The 21,399-nt window shown below is 44.0% G+C and overlaps 1 protein-coding gene across 1 annotated transcript in view; it reads right to left on the bottom strand.

Annotated features, from left to right (window-relative positions):
- The window catches only part of TNFRSF1A (TNF receptor superfamily member 1A), a 73,929-nt gene extending 52,843 nt beyond the window's left edge, over nt 1-21,086 (bottom strand). Inside the window, exon 1 of the mRNA XM_069243129.1 lies at nt 20,656-21,086. Within this exon, the coding sequence (XP_069099230.1) occupies nt 20,656-20,694 (39 nt within the window). The 5' untranslated portion in view covers nt 20,695-21,086. The remainder of the gene's footprint in view (nt 1-20,655) is intronic.
- Nucleotides 21,087-21,399: the final 313 nt, after the last annotated feature.

The raw sequence follows: 21,399 nt of genomic DNA, 5'->3' as shown, positions 1-21,399 counted from the left end.
ATCAAATCAGTTGGATTTGCCAATGCTTGTTTATTTTCGAGTTCCCATAATCTTGTTGAAACTGGTTCGATTGATTTTCCATTACGAATATTTTTTGGAAATACTAGCATGGATCAAAACATTTTACTAAATGTTGCTTCAAAGAAATGGAACCTAATATTTCACAGTAATTTAGCAAATTTGTTTTTTTTCCTCTCGTGTTTTCTTCCGAACATTTCATTTTGCAAGCAATGAATCGTAAATCTTGCTTACAATCGTCTGCAAACTTTTGCATCTAATCAGAGAGCATTCTAGGAGCATTACACATAGCCTCATATTAAACTTTTCAAATGTGCGTGTCCACATTTGTTTTAGTGGGACCACTGTCAATAGTGCAGTCCGAGCTTAAAACATTTATTTAGAGAGCTCACCCTAATAATAAAAGGTATTACATTTATGTACCATAAATACAAGTTCAAACAGAATTAACATGGATACAGATATTACCTCAACTGCAAACAGTTCCCCTGCCTGTAAACTGGCAACCAAAAGGTTTGTGCTGAAGGGGGTTGGGTCTACTTGTCCCAAGGACAAAATAAACTTGGAAACTTGTTGTCCTTGACCCTAAACAATATGTCCTGGGCGTCAGGCTATAGGAATTCCACACTCCTGCACACAAGTGAATAATGTGTGTAAATCACTATATGAAAAATCTTAAAGGGGAATACAAGGTGTCAAATTCACGTCATCCATCCTTGTAGGCGTTTTTAAGAAGGCTTGGTCTGGGGAAGAATAAACTCAGAATTCAGAATGTAACAGTGGTTATGGTTGAATTTACTAATAATTTATTCCTATTCAAATAAACCCTTTTAGGCAAAATTAGGATCATAAAAATCAGGGAAAAACATAACTTTCTAACCTGTACCATACAGTTTGCATGCAGTTCTTTGATAGCAGTTTATAGCTCACTGTGCTAGATTATGATTGTAACTTATGAATTGCACAATAACAAAACGATCTCTGTGACAAAAACAGCACCCCACTGAGCTATGCACATAAAATACTGTTCTATGATCTGCATGGTACAAAAGCAGCCTCCAAGTAAAAAAATAAAAATAAAATAAAAGCACCCTCACAGCCTCCCGGGAAAGTCAGTCCAGACTTGAAAAGATCTAGCAAGTATGATCGGTTTTAGCACCATCAGACGGTATCAATGAGCCTACTTATGGGCGTTCAGATTTAGAAGCTATGAAAAGCTCTTACAATTGTCCACCTGTCAGATAAGATGTTACCCCTAGAGAAGGGGCGTTAATATACACCCCATCCCGAGAAGCACCAAATGGTAAGGTACTGAGGTAGCACATTTGAGAAGGCAGGGGGGCAGCAACCAGGAGTGGGAATGGAAAAGCATTGCTTGAGGCAAAAGCACATTGGATCGAGAAAGCAACGTAGGGTGAGGGAGTAGGACACACGGATGAGCACAACCGTGGGGGAAGGGAAAGAAGCGCCTGGGCAAGAAAAAGCAACAGGGCAGAGAGAGTTAAGAGAAGTACATGAGGGTGACAGCTGGAAATCACATGCACTCTCAAGGAGTGCTAACCAAAAAGAAAAATCTGGTCCCTAGAAAGTAAACAGTGGAAGGAGGGAAGTAAAGAGGCTATGCAGCAGGGAAGGGACAAACAGATATGAGGAAGGCCAGCTCACACAAGGCAAGGAATACATTTCAAGCTAATGACAGTGATAAAACCAATCAATGGTAAGCAATGGGCGGGTTCAATTTGACAATAGGTCTTTTAAAGCTATACAGCCTGCTGGGCTTGACCTAAAAATTATTAAATAATACATATCGCTTCCATTTATTATTGCCCATCTTGATTACTTTTTTCCTGCGAAACTGTAATTGTGTGCCAAAACATCTCTCAGAAACAATGCAAATATCTCTGTGCCCCATCTTTGTGCAAGCTTAAACATATACCTTAAAACACAGGTAAATCAGTGACTGTCATAAAAACATTTAATATCATTAAGTAATAATACCTCAAATATTGATGATAACAACAACTTGATACAACAGCAGAATTGCACAGCCTGTCTAGCTCCATTTTGCACAATAATAATAAGTATTTCTGGAAAATAATTTTGTCCTTGTCACTTTAGAAGAAAATGTACAAACCACTGCCAGGGCTTGTGGGTTCTCTTCACTCATGGGGGCAGAGCTCCTGCCAGGACCCACATGGGAGCCACATATCTTATGCACCAATGAAGTTATCAGACTAGCAGGAGTAGGTGAATTGCTTCCTTCTGCAGCAAGAACTTTGTAACAGCCCACAACACGTCCTTGCAAACAACAGACTACAAGGTTACACACTAAACAAACATAGTCAGGACTTTAATACACCTTTTAGCAATATCAAGCACCATTCAACAACAAATTACTCAACACACCACATCAAAGTGACCCTAACAAGTGCTCAGTCTTCTAATGAACCACCGAATAACCAATCACACCACTGAACAGACTGCCACCACACACAGCAAGCATCACAGTATGAACCCTTTAAAGATCTCTGTGCCTGGTCCATCAAAAGAAAAAAAAAAAGAGAGGCCAGAAAAAGAAGGAATTATGAATATACAAGGGGAAAAGCTTCAAATGGATTAATGGGGGAAGGAGAAACAGGCATATGTGAAACTGAGCAGGAACAAGATACACGGGGTGATGAGGAACCAGGGATCAGGTGTCAAAATAATTTTCTGAACTCCAGGAATTATTCGAATTCCCTAAGTGAGCCAGGTCAGTGGTTAATTTGAGCTGGTGTGAGCACCAGCACTCCTTTTTGGGGACCAGCACTTGCTTTTTCAACCAAAAGCAAGAGGATGAAAAAACAAAAAGCAAAAGACGGAGGAAGAGAAAGGTGGAAAAACTGTCACAAAGGGAGAAAGTAGGAACAGAGATAAAGACGCAAACGAGTCTGATGATGGATTAAAGAGGCATGAGGTGGATTCCAGATTACGCGGCCTTGGTATTCAGTGCACCAACCATTAATTCCCCTGGCATCGGCCTTCTAGCCAGTGCTTTGGACACCGGCATTCATTATTTCACAAATTAAGCACCGAGTCATGCAGCGCACCTAATCTCAAATCTAATGTAAAAATCAGGCACTCTACCAAGCTCTGCTGAAGAACAATTACACAAGTGGTTTTACCAGATTACATCATCCACCATTGCCAGTACAATCATCCACCAACACCTAGGGGAAACAGCGGTCAGCCTAGAGGTGGGCGAGCAGCTAAAAAGTCGAGATGGGGTCAAGCCTGAAGCCATGCTGTAACTCAGCTCTAGGTCCTGCTGGAACCTCAAGCCCATAACCAGCCAAGCTTTCATGTGTCTTCTGCCTGCCACCCTAACTTTACCCTCGTGCACAAAGAGTTGATAATAAGGCATCAACATCTGAGGTAAAAAAGGAGAAACAAACAGATACCTATTTAGTGACTGATTTGTAGTAAGTGGGATTACGGAATCTGCACTAATCGTCGCTTAACTAAATTATGTGATCTTTGGCAAATTGTTTAACTGATCCTCATTTTCTTCACTATTACATATGAGCTCACCTTCAAATATGGGAGTTTAGAACACCACCTGTACAAAAATCTATTGTGTTTATTTTAGTAGACTACAACCTTGCTCTAGTGATAAGGATCTGGGCTACATATAGAATTCATATGACAACTGTCTTGCCTCGTAGTTCGCGAATGGCAATGTCTCTAGGGTGGGTGCAGGTGGCAGAATGGTTTTAAGTTCATGTTTACCAACTTTCACTTTTAATAATTATTCTCAGCGCAGTGCTATAATGTGACGTAATTCTAGGAGACAAGTGCAAGTGATTGGTGAATGTGAGATCTGCAAAAAAAAGAAAAATGTATAAAAACGCCATGGCCAATATGTCATGGCCCAGTAGGAGTGCCCCAAACTGGGCAGTCATATTTCAGTATAAAGAGGAGACCTTTTCTGTTCTGCCTTTGGAGTCATGCAGATAGAATTCTGCTTTATGTGGTTTACTTGGCAGGCTGCCCTGAAGCCCCAAGGTCGAAGCAGACGCCATGCAGGATGCAGTAGCGGCTTGAGAGAGCCCTGTGCGCATGTGTGTTTAGCCAACCTGAGACGGCCGGCCAAACACACGTGCGCTCTTAGTGCACGTCACCCCCGTGGCCCCGCCCCCTTTACCAGAAAACCATCATAAACAAAGTTTTCTGGTAAAGATTTTGCAGCTGACGCTGCTGGCGGGGAGGACGACGCTCCTCCAACCAAACGGAGGAGCCGCCATTGGCAGGATGCAGACTGGGTTCAAACCAACGGCACAGGCCAAGGCTGAAACTGAGGTGTAACATGCACCTCTTGTTCACAACCACACAGGGACATGCCTTGGGTGGGGAGGACCCACTCAGAGAAGTGTGTACAGCACAGGGCAGCCATCCTCTCTGCCGCTGGTCTTGCTAGGGTTGCAGACACCCGCATTTTGTCACAGATCATGTCAGCATTTAGAATGCAGCAGTTCCAAGTATAAAACGAGGCAGGGTAGGAGGAACAGAAAGTACATTCCTGTAGTCTAGGAGCAGGAACTGGTCCCATAAGTCTCTGGGACAAAAGGGCCTTTTGGTGAAAGTGCACCCCCGCCCCCCATCTACCGGGCAAGTAGTGTGACCTTTTTCGACACAGTACATATCACACCTCCTCACGAAACTAACAGGATATTGCAACATGGAATCTGAAAACAATTAGTACTTCAGTTAAGCCCTTTCCATCATTATTAAGTTCAGAAAAAAGCCAAAAGAATCAAAATACGGGCTAGAAAAATCAGCCACTTCATTGCTGCATTGCATTTAAATTTTGACTTCGAGATTTGGAGCCCGAGACGTATTCTACAAATGCCAGACTCCCAGGTCTTTTCCATTCGGTGCCCCCACGAGGCCCCGTCTCCACTGCGCATGCCCAGATTGGACGGCTTCCAAGTCGCACCGGCGGTTCGTAAACAGTCCTGGCCCCATCGGATACTCGGGGCCAGAGGCCGGGTAGGTATGTGTAGCCTCAGCAACACAAAACAATTGTATTATAGGCATTTGGTCCACTTTTTTTCTGAAGCTGATGAATACAGATCCTGGACACCCATGACAGATCAAAAAATTAAAACACTTCATAAGTATTTCTTCGGAGCTGCCTGCAAAACTTGAGAATTGCATGCTTTAGGTCTGGAAAATTGAGCTGCAAAAGGCATTTATTTCCATATTTAAAAAAAGTTTCTTGAGAAACTCTCCTGCAGACCTCTGAATGGGAGTGGCGCTCCACAGCACTTACTGCTGGTAAACAAGTTTGCATTAAAATATTTTCCAGGACTGGCTTTTCTCCCAATTCAGCGCTGATAAGGAGGACCCTGCCTGGGCCTGCACACCATTCAACTATTGACTTTCACTCGACAGCTGAGACGTTTACTCTCAAGCTGTTATGCATGGCGGTATCTTACCCTCTAAAACTAAATTCTCTAAAATTTTAGACATAGAATTTTACGATCACCTCTCTAACCCCACTTCTCATGAACTAAAAGAAAAATTAAAGGAACACAATTGCTGCTTACTTGGGGAAAAATATTGATTATTCTAATGAGCAGGAAGACCGTCTTATAAAAATTGCCCCAGTGGCATGTGGAATAATCAGATTGGATGATATCCAGTCCCCATCCTCCAAAAGACGAGAATTCTTTAGAAAACCAAGCAGGGGAATAAGTAAAACCAAGCCAGGGGAATGGGACCAAGGGGGGGGGGGAAACCAAGCAGGGGGAAATGGGTAAAAGCAAACAGGGGGAGTGGGTAAAAGCAAACAGGGGAAGTGGGTAAAAGCAAACAGGGGAAGTGGGTAAAAGCAAACAGAGGAATGGGTAAAACCAAGCGCGGGGGGGGATAAAACCAAGCCGGGGGGGGGGGTAAAAGCAAACAGGGGGAGTGGGTAAAAGCAAACAGGGGAAGTGGGTAAAAGCAAACAGGGGAAGTGGGTAAAAGCAAACAGAGGAAGTGGGTAAAAGCAAACAGAGGAATGGGTAAAACCAAGCGGGGGGTGGTGGGGGGGGGGGGGGGGTAAAACCAAGCAGGGGGAAATGGGTAAAAGCAAACAGGGGGAGTGGGTAAAAGCAAACAGGGGAAGTGGGTAAAAGCAAACAGGGGAAGTGGGTAAAAGCAAACAGGGGAAGTGGGTAAAACCAAGCAATGGGAATGGGTAAAACAAAGTAGAAGAATAGGTAAAATCAAGCAGGGGGAATGGGTAAGACCAAACATAGAGGAAATGGGTAAAACCAAGTAGAGAAGGGGTAAAACCAAGCAGGGGAATGGATAATTCAAGCAGGGGGGCATAAACTCGAGTAGCAGGAGAGCCTTCCCCGACTGTCAAACTCGGGTTCCCGAGTGCAGCGACCCTGGTCACAGGAGCGTACAAACCTCCTGAACCTCAGGGCTGTGAGTCACTCTTGGCCAGGAATTCTTCTAGTCCTAGGCGGCGTTGACAACTTGAAACTGCACAACCCAACCGGAAATGCTGACAGAAGCCCTGATTCATGCATTCTTTGCAGCAACACAAACACGCAATACTCATGAATCTTTCAGTAACAACGCCCATACCTGTCCGCCTGACCAGGAACACATTTTAATTCGACTCTTACCACAGATCAGCGTTCAGAGTAGGGCTACCCCAATTCTACGGTAGAAACAGAGTTACAAAATAATTAAGACAGAGCATCACCATATCAACTACACCCCTTGAACCGCACTGCTCCCTCCATTAGCAAACGTGCCAACCACATGTCTGGTCACCCAAGGCATCACCCACAACATTTCCACTTCACCTGAGTGAGTGCCTACTAACCACCATGTGCCTCACTCTCTAACCCAAAGGACAGGTAATCGCAGGACTTTATGTCTCCACGTGCCATACCCAAAACTACAACAAACCAATCAGCTGAGCTGTGGAAGCACCTCATGACCTTATCCTTCCTTCACACTGAGTTCACTTTCTACCGCTGCTTGAAAGAGAGTCACCGGGCTCAGGGCACTCGCAAGTAAAATAGTTGTCTTGTCAGTAATTACCCTGAGCTGCAGAACAGTTGGACCACAAAGCTGAATACTGTGTGGATCTTCCCTGAATATTATATGACTTATCTCACTCTGAAAAGCAGGAAAACCAAGAGTAAGTCCATTGGGTAAGGCCGAGAATTGAACATCCATCCTCTCCACAAGTTGGAGGACAAGTGGTATTGTGTACAAAACAATAGTCCTATATTCAAGAACTAAAACACAAACCCAATGAGGCCAGCATTACTCAACTACAAGCAGCCAACACCTAAACCATATCTGGGCAAAAGTCCAAACCTCTGAAGCAACCATACAACACTATCAGACCAGAATCTCCAACAACTTCCTTTTAGATAAGGAAGCCACCGAATTCAACCTCTTATTGAAAGCAGAACATTCCCTAAAGTACAACCATCATTCTCTAGGTCATACAAGGAACAAAGCTTGAAAAATATTAACCTCCAACAGTTTAAAACTAATTAAAATGATACATTTAATAAGGCCAATCAGTAGCTTCATCAAGGTCATTTTTGGATCTCTGGCAACACTCATTTACCTTTAACTTCAATCCATCCTAGTTCAACCAGCTTAGTACCAGCTTACCCAAATAATTTACCGCCAAGATTAATATCCCACCAAAAGTAGCCTCACTACCCCATCTGTCGTGAATAACTACTGGCCTGGCCAAGTATAAACCTTGTGGAAGTAGCCTATGTAAAGCATGCATCCTTTGAGCACCTGCTAAAATAGCTCAGTCGGAAGCCCTTAGGCCCTGGTACATGACAACACCTTTATCCCACGAGGCTAATGGATGATATGCTTTCCACATTGGTTAACAGTGCCTCATGAGCTAGTCATGGAGGCTAAGTTACCGCTTGTCTGGGCGAAAATGTTTATTGCATGGATACGGTATGTTCCCCTGGCCTTTGTACAACTACATATATATCTGATATCTTGGCTTAAAATGACCCTAGACTCTTACAATTTAAGCATGTGCAGAACTGTCCCTGACTTTGGGAGGTCCTGGGCTGAGGGGGTTCTCCGATTGTGGGAACATCACTACTTTCCCTGTCATGGGAGTACTGTATAAAAGTGGTGGTGGTAGCATGTAGCATTCGAGAAGGATAACAGTGTGACCAAACATTTTAATGTGGGTCATTGGGAGTGAGGCCTCCTGATCCCACATGTGAAATTTCCACTATTAGCTATTGTCCATGGACTTTGCACTGGTATCCCATATGTATGTAAAATGTGTGTGTGCGCTACATGTGTAGTTCTAGATGGTGCATATGAGTGGGCCTGAGTAATAAGGCCAGTTGGATCACTTTTAGATGTCACAGGGCTGGCATAGCAAAGGATGGAGGATTAGAACAGTTTTCTCAGACAGTGGAAGCGCATTGCCTCCATTCTTGTGACTGGAGGGCTGAAGTGAGGAGGATGGATAAAGGGCTACCTTTAGGAATTCTATGAGGTTTTTCATTAGCAATGAGCCACTGACTTGTCTCCCTCAGCACTGCCATTTGGTCGCTGAAAAGGATGAAGAGGGAGGCCCCAGTAAGGTACGGAAATGTCTAGCTCAAGCCCATCCTTTTGTTTTTCCCTAATTACTCCTTCAATTGGATTGATGCACCCAGGTGCAGAAACCTCATACCTCATTGGAGCATCCAGGTTGGAGACAGCACCGCTAATACCAGCTGTGAGAAACATCACTGCACAAGGGCTCTGACTGGAGAGCAGCCTGAGAAAGACACTTGAAAGAAGAACCACAACAAACCGGTTCTGCAGTTAAAGATTGTCGATTCACATCCCCCTTTTAAGAAGATGTGTATAGAAGTGGGACCCAAACCACCCCACATTGTTCCAATTCAAAGTACTTTATGACAAGGTAAGAAGGCACTCCACAGAGTACTCAAAGGACTGCAGTGTAACCAGGGCAGCAGTCTGCCTGACAGCCAATCTCCCAGAGGTGATGAGACATCACATGAAACCTGAACTTTCTATTGGAGAAGTTGTGGATTTCTCAAAAGCACCCAAAGCCTGCCTGCCTGCTTGCTGAGAGAGCAAAGGAGTGTACCAGGCCCAGCTGTAGGGGAGGCTGTCCATGACAAGGGAAGCCCAACATGCCTGTTGAGAAACACCAAGAGAGTGCTGACTGCTCTAAGGTAAGCTGGAAGTGACCCATATGGCAGAGCCTTCCTGGTCTCTCACCACCCGTTTCTGGCAGGAACAGCTTCATGTGGCTGTTCCTTAGGCCATCTCTGGGGATGCAACTGCTGTGATCACCTCAGGCCCGCTATGGGCTGCATGTTCCTCAGCCCCATTTGGAGATGTGGTCATCATAGGCATCTAACTTTTGCACGCTTGAGTCTGCAACTGCTGTGATCGTCATAGTTCCAATCAAGGCTTCATCTACCTACGGCCTAGCCTAGGGCCGTTTCTCCAATGATCATCACTGGTCCGAGTGAGGCGGCAGCTACCATTGGCTCGGACAGGGCCACACCACCATGATCCAAGGAGACCACCGGAACAAGGTCTGCAGCAGATAATCGCACAACTCAAGTGGGAAGGCAGGGGGAGCGACACAGCCATGCTTGGCCTACCCGGCAGTCTTGAGGATTCCTCAGTTGCCACAGCCCTCAAAGACGCATAAAAAAAGTTGCCTGGAGTGCCTGAGGGAGAGTACAATTATCTAACACGTAAAACACATAAGGGGGTAGGACTGGAAACTATTTTGAAATGAGTGCACTTTTGTCAATGGGAAATATTAGAGACCGTACGTGAACTTCATTCCTGATTTGCCCGAGTCCCAGAATGGATGGGGAGGTTAAAGAGAGAGGGGCCATGTGAGAGTGACTGGTAAAAGGAAGTCGGAGGTGTAGCAACACAAAGGAAGATTGCACCCCGGGACACTCTCTTGTGTAACTAATTGGATTGTGTGGTATTTGGTGCTACAATCTAATAAAAAATACTCTATTTTCCTGAAAAGACAATCACTGGGCTGGACAATGAAGTTATTGTGTCTTTTAGGCTATTGACTGCTGAGAGCGAGCACCACACCCTATCCCCCTGAGAAGCCATACACACTAACCCCAGCTACCACGAGAGTCAAGTCCGGAAAATATTGTATTTTCTCCAGGGTACAGAATCCTGTTTTCAGGTCAGACCCCGTGGCCACCACAGTTGAGGCCTAGTAGCTCTCCCCGGATGCCCCGTGGCCCCATGAATGGGGTCTGACACCACCGTTCAACACTATTGGCCACGCTGTATGCCCGCATGGGACGGGGAAAAAAGAAAGTGAAACTGTCCTCATTTCACACGAACCAACAACAGTTTGCCCACACAGAGACATCTCAACCTACCCTCCCCCATTACAAACGTCATTGAGCCCCTTGAATCAATTTATTTCCCCATATTATTGTCTAAACCTGGAATTCCTTGGAAAATTATTGCTGGTGGGCTTGACAACCCTTAGTATTTCATTGACCCCAATGGCTACTTAAAACAGTTTTTTTTTAGTTTTTTTTTTTTACTGGGCACCCATCTTCAATAACCCTGTCTCGTTAAGACCAAGATTTGGATGACCTCACACTAACAACAACAACAAAACGTAACCCAATGAATTAAGTAACTTTTCATGACTGAAAAATAACATTTTACCTGCTAGTTCCAAGCTCATTAAACAGTCACAGTGGCCAAAAGACCATCCAACATTCTGGTTTTTGCAGTCAGTCCAAAACCTCCAACATGCACATAAAAAAGGATTACAGAGAAAAAAAAATTCTAAAGAAATTCAAGCCATTCATCTTAACCTTAGATGTAAGAATCACTGTCCAAACCAAACGCTCTCTAGATAAGATTCAAGAGCCAACAGTTAGTTCTGGCACTCTCACCGCACACTGCTAAAGCTTAATGCCACCTCTCTTGCGGCCCAGCTCAAATCATAACCCTCATCTCAAACATAAAGAACATCATCCTTATTGATCTTAAATCACTCTTCCCTTCACCGCCCTTGTTCACCACAAAAGGGAGAACAGTGCTATAAAGGAATTTTCAAGACATCAAGTATAGTGATCCAAGATGAATGATGTCTGTCTAGGTAGGACTGCTCCTATTTAGGAAGTAGGACCCTTACTCACCAATGGTGTTATTCTACATCCTTGGGACATATTGAGTGCGGTGGGCATGGTTGAAAGCCCACAGGTAGATTACAACACATCAGAGCGCTTGCACGTTCAAAGTAGTGCTTGAAAAGCAAGCAGTGAAAGCAGAGATAGCAACAAATCAAGGAGATAGCAAGAAGGCAATACTCTGTGGTAGGGACAAACACAAGATTAACAAGCTGGGACACAAATAAGAAGGAGGCAAATGAGACTGACTGGAAAGCCAACCAATGGTAAGCAATGGGCAGGCTCCGAGCCCCTCTATGTTCTTATTAAACCCTGATATGTCTCACGACGAATCAGAGTATTTATCATTAATATGATTAATGCAAGCATTCCAACCATCTTTTGTATGTGCTTCTGATGTTTCAAACACAACACCAGGATGTTTTTTTGGTTCAAATATTTGCAGTAATTGAGCAGTCTTGGCCATCACAGGCCTTTTTAACTCCATCCTAGAACCAAAGACAGGACGCTCAGAGTTTTGCACTGACTCTCACACTAGCTCATGGTCCCAGTGAAAGTCTCGCAATGTCGCTGTCTTGGAGGACGCCAAAAGAAGAGGAAGGCCAGACCTTTTTCTAAGTCAGTAAAGTGCTCTTGGGCAAAAAGTGATGAAATTGCTGAGGATGTGGTGGTGCCTTGAAGAAAGAAAAAGGAAGAATAACTGATACCGAGAGTAAACCTTGATGGGTAGAAAACTAGATCAAGATGGTGCAGGGAAAGTAGTGGTAGTTGTATTCCCCAACAAGTAGTAGTTCTCAATCTCTGATGCATTAAATCGGTGGTAAAATCCACAGTAGAAATTTGTAAGGAGATGAACCTCTAGGCTCATGAAAGATAGGATAAAGGTTCTGTCATCCATATTAACCTATACACTCCATTCAGCCAGGTGAATCTACTCGCTACTTGGATACGAAGGCTCCAGGGAAAAAGTTATCGAAATGAAGGTTTATTCATGGTGCGAGAAAACTTTGTTTTTAATCGTATCTTCATGCTTCGTCATCAAATTAAACGAAGTTACTATGCTTTGCAACTATGAAGTGAGGTGAGGACTCAAAGCTAGCTTTGTATTCTGGTTTTGTGAAAACTATTATAGTAGAAGCTGCTAATGTAGTAGGACAGGAAGGTCTGCAGTTAATCCCAGATAATGAGACTGTTTTACCCAAGGGCGAATAACCCAAAATCTTAAGCATGGTGCAGCCATGTTTCCTCAGCACTTAGATTTCACAAGCTCCTCTGCTACAGTAAGTCATACAACTGTCCAGCTTTCCAGCAAAAGTTGGAAACAATGTTTGATAAACCAATTAAAGTGTTCTTATGAGGGTTTTAGAATCTAACCAAAAGGAAGGTAACAAAAGTACCCCAAATAAATAGGAGTGGTACTGTTTCCGAGCTTCAGTTACTCCTCTCCATGATTCGGGGGGCATTGATTATGAGGGTTTTAGTGTGTAGTAAGACAGTGGAGTGGATTTGTGATGCTTGCTTCTTGGGGTAGACTGTCCCTGGTTTGGCAGGGCTCTGGATGGATGCTCTTCTCGTTGAATACCTAGCTCATTCTGTGGTTCTTCTACTCCTGGAGGTGTGGTTGCGGGAGCGCCCTTCTATGTGTGGTTTCTTAGCATGTAACCAGCCTACTTTTAGAATACACTGTGGTTACTCTTTGGGAGGCCTTTTAACACAAGACTGTAGTATATATGCTAACTCAGTTTTACGGCTGGTTGTAGATGTTACAGTCATATTTTTATGCCACTGGGAAGCAACTGAGCCAGATATTATTAGTAAATGTTTTCAAGTGCAATTTGTGAAAAAAGGCTATGGGGTTAACTTTACTGGCCATCCTGGCAAGCAATTGGTAAAGATTTAGATTTAAAAAAATCCCTAGACAATAAAGGTAGTGACAGGATTTTAACCTGCAAATTGACTGTGATCTATTGGAAGCTTGTTTGAAAGATCTTCTAGCGTATATGTGCCTCCCAGCGGGCTCCTGAGATGATTATGTCGAAGAATGCATGGCTCATGGGAACAATGCTGTCTCAGTTAAACTCGTGTGCCTAAAACATGGTTCCTCTTTGGCCCTTCCGGTTAGGGTACTGTTACATTTTGCTTCAGGAGCTACCCAACAGCTTATTTGTCTGTTTCAGCAGAAATTTTTCATGACTAAAGATCTAAAATGTGGTGGTAAATAAGGAACCGATCAGTGTACGATTGTAGATTCCGTTTGGTTTTAAATTCACTATCTTCTAAGCAGTTTCTTAAGATAAAAAATGGGGGTCAAGGTGAATTGAAACCGCACCTTCTTCCTTTGCTGTATATATACAATTTTATGGCACTTTTCGGTGCACGGGTCATGAGGGCCAAACCCCTAGACCTCAAATAGCCATGGGCTCATAACATGAAGAAGGAGACCCAGCACATCGAAGTGTCCATTAATATCCACAAAATTATCACATTCCTTCACAAATCACATAATTCAATAGAGTTCTTATGAAAACTTATAAGTGCTTTATTTATCCAAAATAACAATATCTAATCCATCACAGCCAACGCGTTTCGTCCTCACGGAATTCTTCAGGGCTCATAATTGCAGTATGTAACGCGCTCCACGGCAGAACGCCATCCGATCTCCTGACAATAAAACCTTCTAAGCAGTGTCCATGTTCCAACTTCCGACCCGTATTAGTTCCAGCTGAAAGTACTGGAATAAACCTGAGCAGTTTCAATTACCTGCTCAGTTTAAAATGAATTATGAAAAAGAGGAGGATGTCACGAATGCCTTGAGTAGGGACAATGTTTCAGCATTCCAGCATTGCCTTAAACTATTTTACGAGGCACAAATCCTCCACTTGAAATAAATGGGCCAATAAGGAATGGTTCTGATGAAAGCAGCAAATGAATGCAACTCGCTGTCTTTAGGAAATATAGGAATGAAGAGGCTACAACTTTCCTCAAACAATTAAGGCTTAAGCTAAAGATAAAACACTTAACATTTGTGGTTAAAATGGCAAAAGATGAATGTGGTAATCCTCCCTGAGAATGCAGTAAAGTGGGAGCAAATTGTGAACAATTGTTCAACAGTGGAAGGTGTCTGATTTGTGTTGTATTTTGAAGTTCCTGGATTTAATTTTTGTCTAAGTTGTATCAATGTCACACACACACCCTTGCTGAGGTATGTGAATTAATAGAAAAATGAAAACTGAGATACTACACTGGAGGAAAACAAACTATGGAAAGACAATTTTAAGGAAAGACAATTTTAGAGAAACACAAATAAGTGGAAAGTCAAAAGGAAACATTTCAGTCAAAATATAATTTTAAATTATAAAAATGACCTTAAACTTGGTTTGACATTAGGGGTAGTGAGGAGTTTTTTGATCCAGGGATGGGTGGAGTTAAGGCATAGAAAAGGGGTTTTAGGGTTCTTGAATGAGCGAAGTTTAGAAGTGGCGACTTAGTGTTTTTAGGGCTCAGGAATAGGTAGAGTTTAGGAGAGATGAGAAGGTTTTTAGTTTTCACAAATGAGTGGAGTTTAGGAGTGGTGAGGGGTTTTTAGGGTCCAGGGATGTGTGGAACGTAGGAGTTTTGAGGGGTTTTTAGGTTTCACAGATGGGGGTATTTATGGCTGGTGAATGTTTTTAAAGTTTAGTGATGTGTAGAGTTTTAGGGTGATGAGAGATTTTTAGGGTTCAGTGATGGCTGGAATTTATGGGCAGAAAGAGTTCAAAAATGTAATCTGAAATAAATCGATATAAATACCTCCAGCGAAATTGTTTCTAAAAGTAAAATTCGCAACCATTGCATTTACTCCTTAAAAAAAAATTAACAAGCAAAAGCCAATTTAGAAAAAAAAATGACATTCCAAGAATTGGTTTATAGGAAATGGTAAATGTCATTCAACCTGCAAATTTCTATTAAACAATTTAGGCTAAATGGTTTCTCCGTAACGTATTCTATAAAACCATGTTTTTAAAAATCAAAACTCCCCTTGGTTATGTTCAAGTTATGCAGTAGAAGTGGAAATCTGTGGCAGCCAACACAAATTAAAAGTGGTGGGGGGCTGGTGGAAGGGATGCCATGGCGGGGGGTGGGGGTAGAAACTTAGAGGTGGGGGGGTTAACATAAAAAATAAATAAAAAACACATACCTGATGCTGCCGGCCGTCTCGTGTTCCTCTACTTCCTGGTCCCAGCAGTCCATGGGACAGCGTCAGAGATTCCCTGTGCAATCCGTGAGCTGCTCTCATGCTGTTACCAAGCATAAAAGCAGCGCAGGGATTGCCTTGAGCGGGCTGGTTTACCGCTTGCTCAGGCACAGGGAGTATGTGCTGTTTCTCCAACCCGACTGTGCAATACAGCTGGGTTGGAGAAACCTAACTGTGCATGTCTGTTTTGCAGGCCTAGAATAGACGGCCAAACAGACATGCGCACTTAGCTAACTTTAAGGCAGAAATAATTGCTAGCTTGAAAATGTGAAAACATAACAGTAATGTACGGAAGTGAGTAGAGAAGTTGGGGCCGAGTATTCTGCCAGCATCATAGTACCTCTAAGTAAGTGCCAGTTTGTGGGCTGTTCAATTTGTACTGTATTTTCCGATAGGTAACACAACTGGTAAGCTTCCTAACTCATGTTGTGGGGAAATGGTTTAACCATTCTTTAATAGAAGTGATCAAAGTGATTCCACAAAATATTGATTAGTTTCTTAACCTGATGTATGTGCCATCATCTTCTCCAATACACTACAGGTTCAGACAAACTGATGGACAGAGTTTAATAAAGTAGTGCTGAAAGAAGAGAGAGGTTTTCATGCGGCTGTTTTGCCCTCTTGGTGATCACCAAGAAATTGGCGGAGTTGCTAGAGAAGATTGTAGATTTTGTGACTCTTTGAAGTAAATCATGTACCTGGAAAATGTCAATTGGTCATTTATGCGCTCGTAGGGTTTGCATAGTAAGCGGTCTGGAGATGAAAGGTGTGGCTTTTTTGGAGAATTCCTATCAAAAAATGCTTCAAAACAGGATATCTGCTTGCGGAAGCTGTTTTTAGGCTGCATCTGGCTGATCTCCTACAGTCCCTGCTGCAAACCTGCTCCTTTTCCCCTAAAGGCATCAGTGTTTGTGTATAGAAATGATTGACCAATGGTGCACCACCAACAATAGAATATTCAAGTCATAATATCAGTCCATTTTGATCTTTTTATTCGTTCTTTTTTTTCCAAAAAGGACACCTGTTCATGACAGCGAGAGCCAAATTCATAACAGCAACAGCCAACGCGTTTCGTCCATAAGAGGACTTCTTCAGGGCTGTAATGTAATGCAATAGCCAGCTGCTGTGCTCATTTTATAATATCAGTGTTTGTGTAGCTCATTTGCAGAATGCAGATGATTTCGTAATAATATATTCCACCACTGAGGAACTGCAATGTAAGTTTGAAAGCCTAGGTGCTTAACGAGTATCACAAATACTTTGACGGTGATCAAGAAGAATAACAAACATTACACTTTGTTAAATAAAGCCGAATTTTAGCAAGTTTGCTGTTAGACCCAAAACTTGAGAATGTAAACTCCAGTAGACATTTAAGGATTGCTTTTACAGGTGGTTTCATCTTATTGGAAAACTTCAGTAACATAAAGATCTGGACATTGTTTGTGACAGAGGTACATGAAGTTTGATACCCAACATAAGGGCCCCTCTGTGGACACTTCATTGAAGGAGTAAAGTCTTCCCAAGTGTCCCATATGGGGGGCGGTTGACTGCTTTGGATAGTAAAATCGATCTGAGACCACAGAAAGGTAAAAATCTTAAGTGTTTCATGTTTCTTCTAATTTCATCCTTCAGGCTGCACTGGTGGGAGCTGGCGCTTCTTTCATGGTCGAAGGTAGCACGAGGTTTTCTATTAATATTCCTACTTTCCCTGTAGCATATGTAAATTTTAAATGTTATGTCCCATGGTAGCTTCAGATCTTGAAAGGGACCGGCTGCAGCTATCACCTGATATAACGTAAGGTGGGACAGTTGGAGGTGATGTTTGCTTTGGGTTATCCTGACCAGTCACCTTCTTTACAAATAATAAACATGCATTCCATACATCAGCAATTGAGCATTATATGGGGTAAAGATTATTTGCTTCAGAAAATCTTTCCTGCCGGCCACACAAAATACTTTTAGGGGACCCATTGAAAGTACCAGGAGTAAAATGTAAGGTTACTAGATGACTTCCACATTTTTCGCTTTTAGGTGTTAGTACAAATGAATCAACTAGAATGAATGAGGACTTCAACTCCCAGAAAGCTTTAGGCGGGTCAACAAAGACCCAGAACAGCAGCACTGCTCAGCTGTAACATGGAGTTAACTAGTAACTTTGTAAAACAAGCACTGGCAAGCCCACAGGCTTGACATTTGTATGGCATGCACGTTGGTGAGTGATTGCAGACAAAAGCATCTATACAATGAATGGATGCCACAGTTAAGAACAGGATTACTTTCTTTTTGATTGGTCCACTTTTCAGATGTGCCGGCTCCCTAGGTGTACCCAGACGCTTGTTTGCTGATTTCTGATGTTGATTACACTCCCTCATGCCATTTAATGGAGGTGGAAGGATATCTTCAGACTGCCAATAGGAACACGGTGAGATGTAATTACTCCTGTGTGTGATCCAATACGTCATTGACATCGTCGCGAGCCAATGACTGACTGAAGGCTTCGGGGTTAGGTTGCACCAAAGCCCCTTTGAGGCTTTGCCCTAGGCACAGCAAGCCCCATACACGTTAAAAGTTAGAGAGTCAACAGTTTACTGGGCCAAAGTTTAGTGGAAACCAGATGTCAGCGGAAAGGAGTCCGCGGAATGTGTTTTCTGATCCAAATACACGAGTTCGTGCCTTTCCTAGTGATATGGCTTCAAGAGTTATCTAAAGCAAACACCTGTGTCCACCACAATGCTCCGGGGCAAACAAGCCGATTGCGACATATGGACATTTCCCAGAAGGAGACCCCGAACTATAGCTACTACCATGCCCCGCAGTAAGACAAAACTGCCCATACCAGCACTCCCTGCAGCAAGAGATATTCGGCTACAGATACAAGCACACACGCTTGTAAGAACTAGAGAACTAAATATACCAGCACACCCCGCAATAACAGTACTACAGGTTCTAGCATTCCCTTGGGAAAGACACATTCAGAGAACTACAGACACAAGATTGTCCTGAAGTGAGAAAAAACTACAAGTTCCAGCATTCAATGCAGCTAGTCACTCAGATCACTACAGATATGAATGAGCGTGATCTGCAGTAAGAAAACAACTACAAGTTCCAGCATTCAATGCAGCCAGGGTCACTTAGATTTACCCACAATCATGTCCTGCTGTAAAACAAAAAAACTACAAGTTCCAGCATTCGATGCAGCAAAAATGTGAGAACTGCTAACCTGAGCATAATAGGCTGCAAGGAGACCATGCTTACTATAAATACGAGCACGCCCTGTAATAAGACAGAAGTACAAGTTCTAGAATTCTCTGGCGTGAGTGACATTTTGGGAACTAGACATATCAGCATCCACAGCACTAACAAACATTCAGAGAAAAAAAAAAATTAAAATACTTTGCGTTGAGATAAGCACCTCTAGTGACAAACACCAAGAGAACTACAGCTACCAGTATGCCTTGCTGTAGAAGCCATCCAACGCAAGAACTGATGGCTCAATGAATGAATGCATCTGCTAGAGTGGTCTGGGTTTGACATCTCAGACACAGGTTCAAATCCTGGTGGGTCCGCAAATTCTTTTATCCTCCTGACGTCAATAATAAGGGTACCATCGAGGTGGGTAACAATAACCATCTATTAGTCAAGACCAAGCATCAATGAAATGACACGTGTTTATCACTCAAAAGAACCATTTTTAGTAACATTAGAATACCGAAATATTGACCCCCTTCACCCTCAGCTTGCAACTCTCGCTGTACTGGAACAGAAAATAGGCCCAGCATCCAAACAAAAGTATCCCCATTAGTAAATTAAAAAGCCAAAAATGTTAATTTTTGAAAATCAGGGCAGTTCTCAACTGTGCAGACACACTGTACAGATGTTTCCAATGTATGGATGCGAGGGGGGTATTTAAGCTTGCTGCAGGCAATGTTTGTGGTGATCTCTGGGAAATCAACCGTAGAAACAGACCCCCTCGGCCACAAAACAGGCCCAGAAAAAGCCACAACGCCAACCCACTCACTAACCTGTCGGAGCAGCTCCACCAGCCCACTCACAGACGTGTGAAACCACCCCCAGGGCACTGCCTGAGTGCCCTCGGGCCAGTCTCACCCTGCTGCAATAATTTAACCCCTCAACGTATGTGAGCATGTCCCATTCACATTTACGGCACAAGTTGGCCCTGCAGTTACAGGCATCAGAAGAACTACATATAACATCATGTCCTCTTGTTAATGACACCCAGAGAACTGCTGACGTCACCACAGCCGACGGTGTAATGCTTTCAATTGGTAGGTGCAGGTTTTGATTTAATACTCCGCTGCAATGAGTTTTTAAATGTCAGCATGCCACGGGGTGAGACATTCAGGGAACTAACTACAGCTATACCAGTGGCTAAACCTAGACTCGGAATTAAAGACATCAGTTTTTGCACAGTAAACGTAGACTAACAGAAGGGTGGTCCCCAAGTACCCTGCAACTTTACCACCTTCCCACACACGTCATCCGACAGCATCTTATCTCTAATGTGCCGTGTCATGCGCCTGACTTTCAGGAGGTGTTGTTTCTAAGCCTGGAGAAGGATTTGCGACTTCTACTTTCAGTTTTCGCGCTATAAATAGGAGTCCGTGAGGCCGTGCACGTTTAAAACTACTGCTTGCAAATCCAGAACTGGTTGAAAGTCACCTTCAAGTGCGGAAACAGGTTGCACCTGAGCAGTGGCGGTCCTCGCGCGCTGCCACCCGCTGGGCAATGCCCTGTACCTGTTCTCTCCCCACTCCCTTCCCATCGTCCAGTCCCCCATTAGGATTAAGATGACTTCGTCAAAGGGTTCGGAGAGTAAACACACAGTGGAGCCAACAGAAGTTGCATTCTGGGACCTGTAGTTCCGCCGTTTCCGTTGAAAGTATGGACTCACAGAGTGAAAAATGTTGGCGAAAAGGTCACGTATAGCTGTAGGAACTATGCACCACTCGCCAACGGCCACTCAGTACCCCATCACCAGTACTCAACCCTGACACACAACTACCTCGGAGTACCTATGTCACCGACCCAGGGCGCCAGTATCAGCGCACCTCAGCCTTTTACCTCTCAATACCCCGTTTACAGGGTAAGGTTTCACCCACCGTGTCCAGCACAACGCACCAGTGCGGGTCTCACTACACGGTACACACCGGTACGTGGAAATAAAAAGACGAGGCCAGTACTCACCATCACCGGGAGGGCGAGAGCCCCCGGACACCCACCCATAGCCGTGGCACCCGGTCACAGTCCCATCCGTGGGTCCAAGGCAGCTAGAGGCGCCGATAGGCGCTGTACACAAGTCCCGAAGAGGCCCTCCCCGTGGGGCCCCTCTCCAAGCCGAAGGGAGTTTGAGGAAGTCGGAGGCAGAGGAGGAGCGCCGGCCCTTCCACCCCTCCCAGGCCTTACAGGAATGCAACAGGGAGGGAAGGAGGAGCGTTTCACCCGCGGAGGAGGGGACGCCTCACTAAGCGCGAGAGAGGGGGACATGTCACGGAGAGCGGGGCCCCGTCCAGAGGGGGAGACTGCCTCTCAGTGACGGAGGGCGAGAGGGGAAGAGGGACAGCATGATACCGCTTAGAGGGGGGCGCATTTCCAATAGAGGGGAAAGGAGTGCCTGAAATGGGAGGGCTGGCTCAGCGAGGGAATGTTACAAGTCTAGAATTTGCCACAGAGTGACTGGCTGCGATAGAGACGGTGATTTGCAGACAAGAAAGCACCTCAGTGACAGGAGAAGTGATTCATTAAGGCGAGGAGCCTTGTGCCTCACAGACAAGAGGTGTGCTCCACTTAGAAAGGGAGGTTTGTGCCTCAGAGAGGAAATGTGGTCAGGATCTGGGGGGGGTTTCCCCTCTTCGGGGGCGTAGCTTGGTAAGTGACCTTTTTTTGGGGGGGTGTGAACTTCAGATTTCCCAACAATCACACTGGCGTATA

Source organism: Pleurodeles waltl, chromosome 7 (assembly GCF_031143425.1).
Source record: "Pleurodeles waltl isolate 20211129_DDA chromosome 7, aPleWal1.hap1.20221129, whole genome shotgun sequence".
NCBI classification, from domain to species: Eukaryota; Metazoa; Chordata; class Amphibia; order Caudata; family Salamandridae; genus Pleurodeles; species Pleurodeles waltl.
This window is presented reverse-complemented; position numbering and strand designations above follow the sequence as displayed.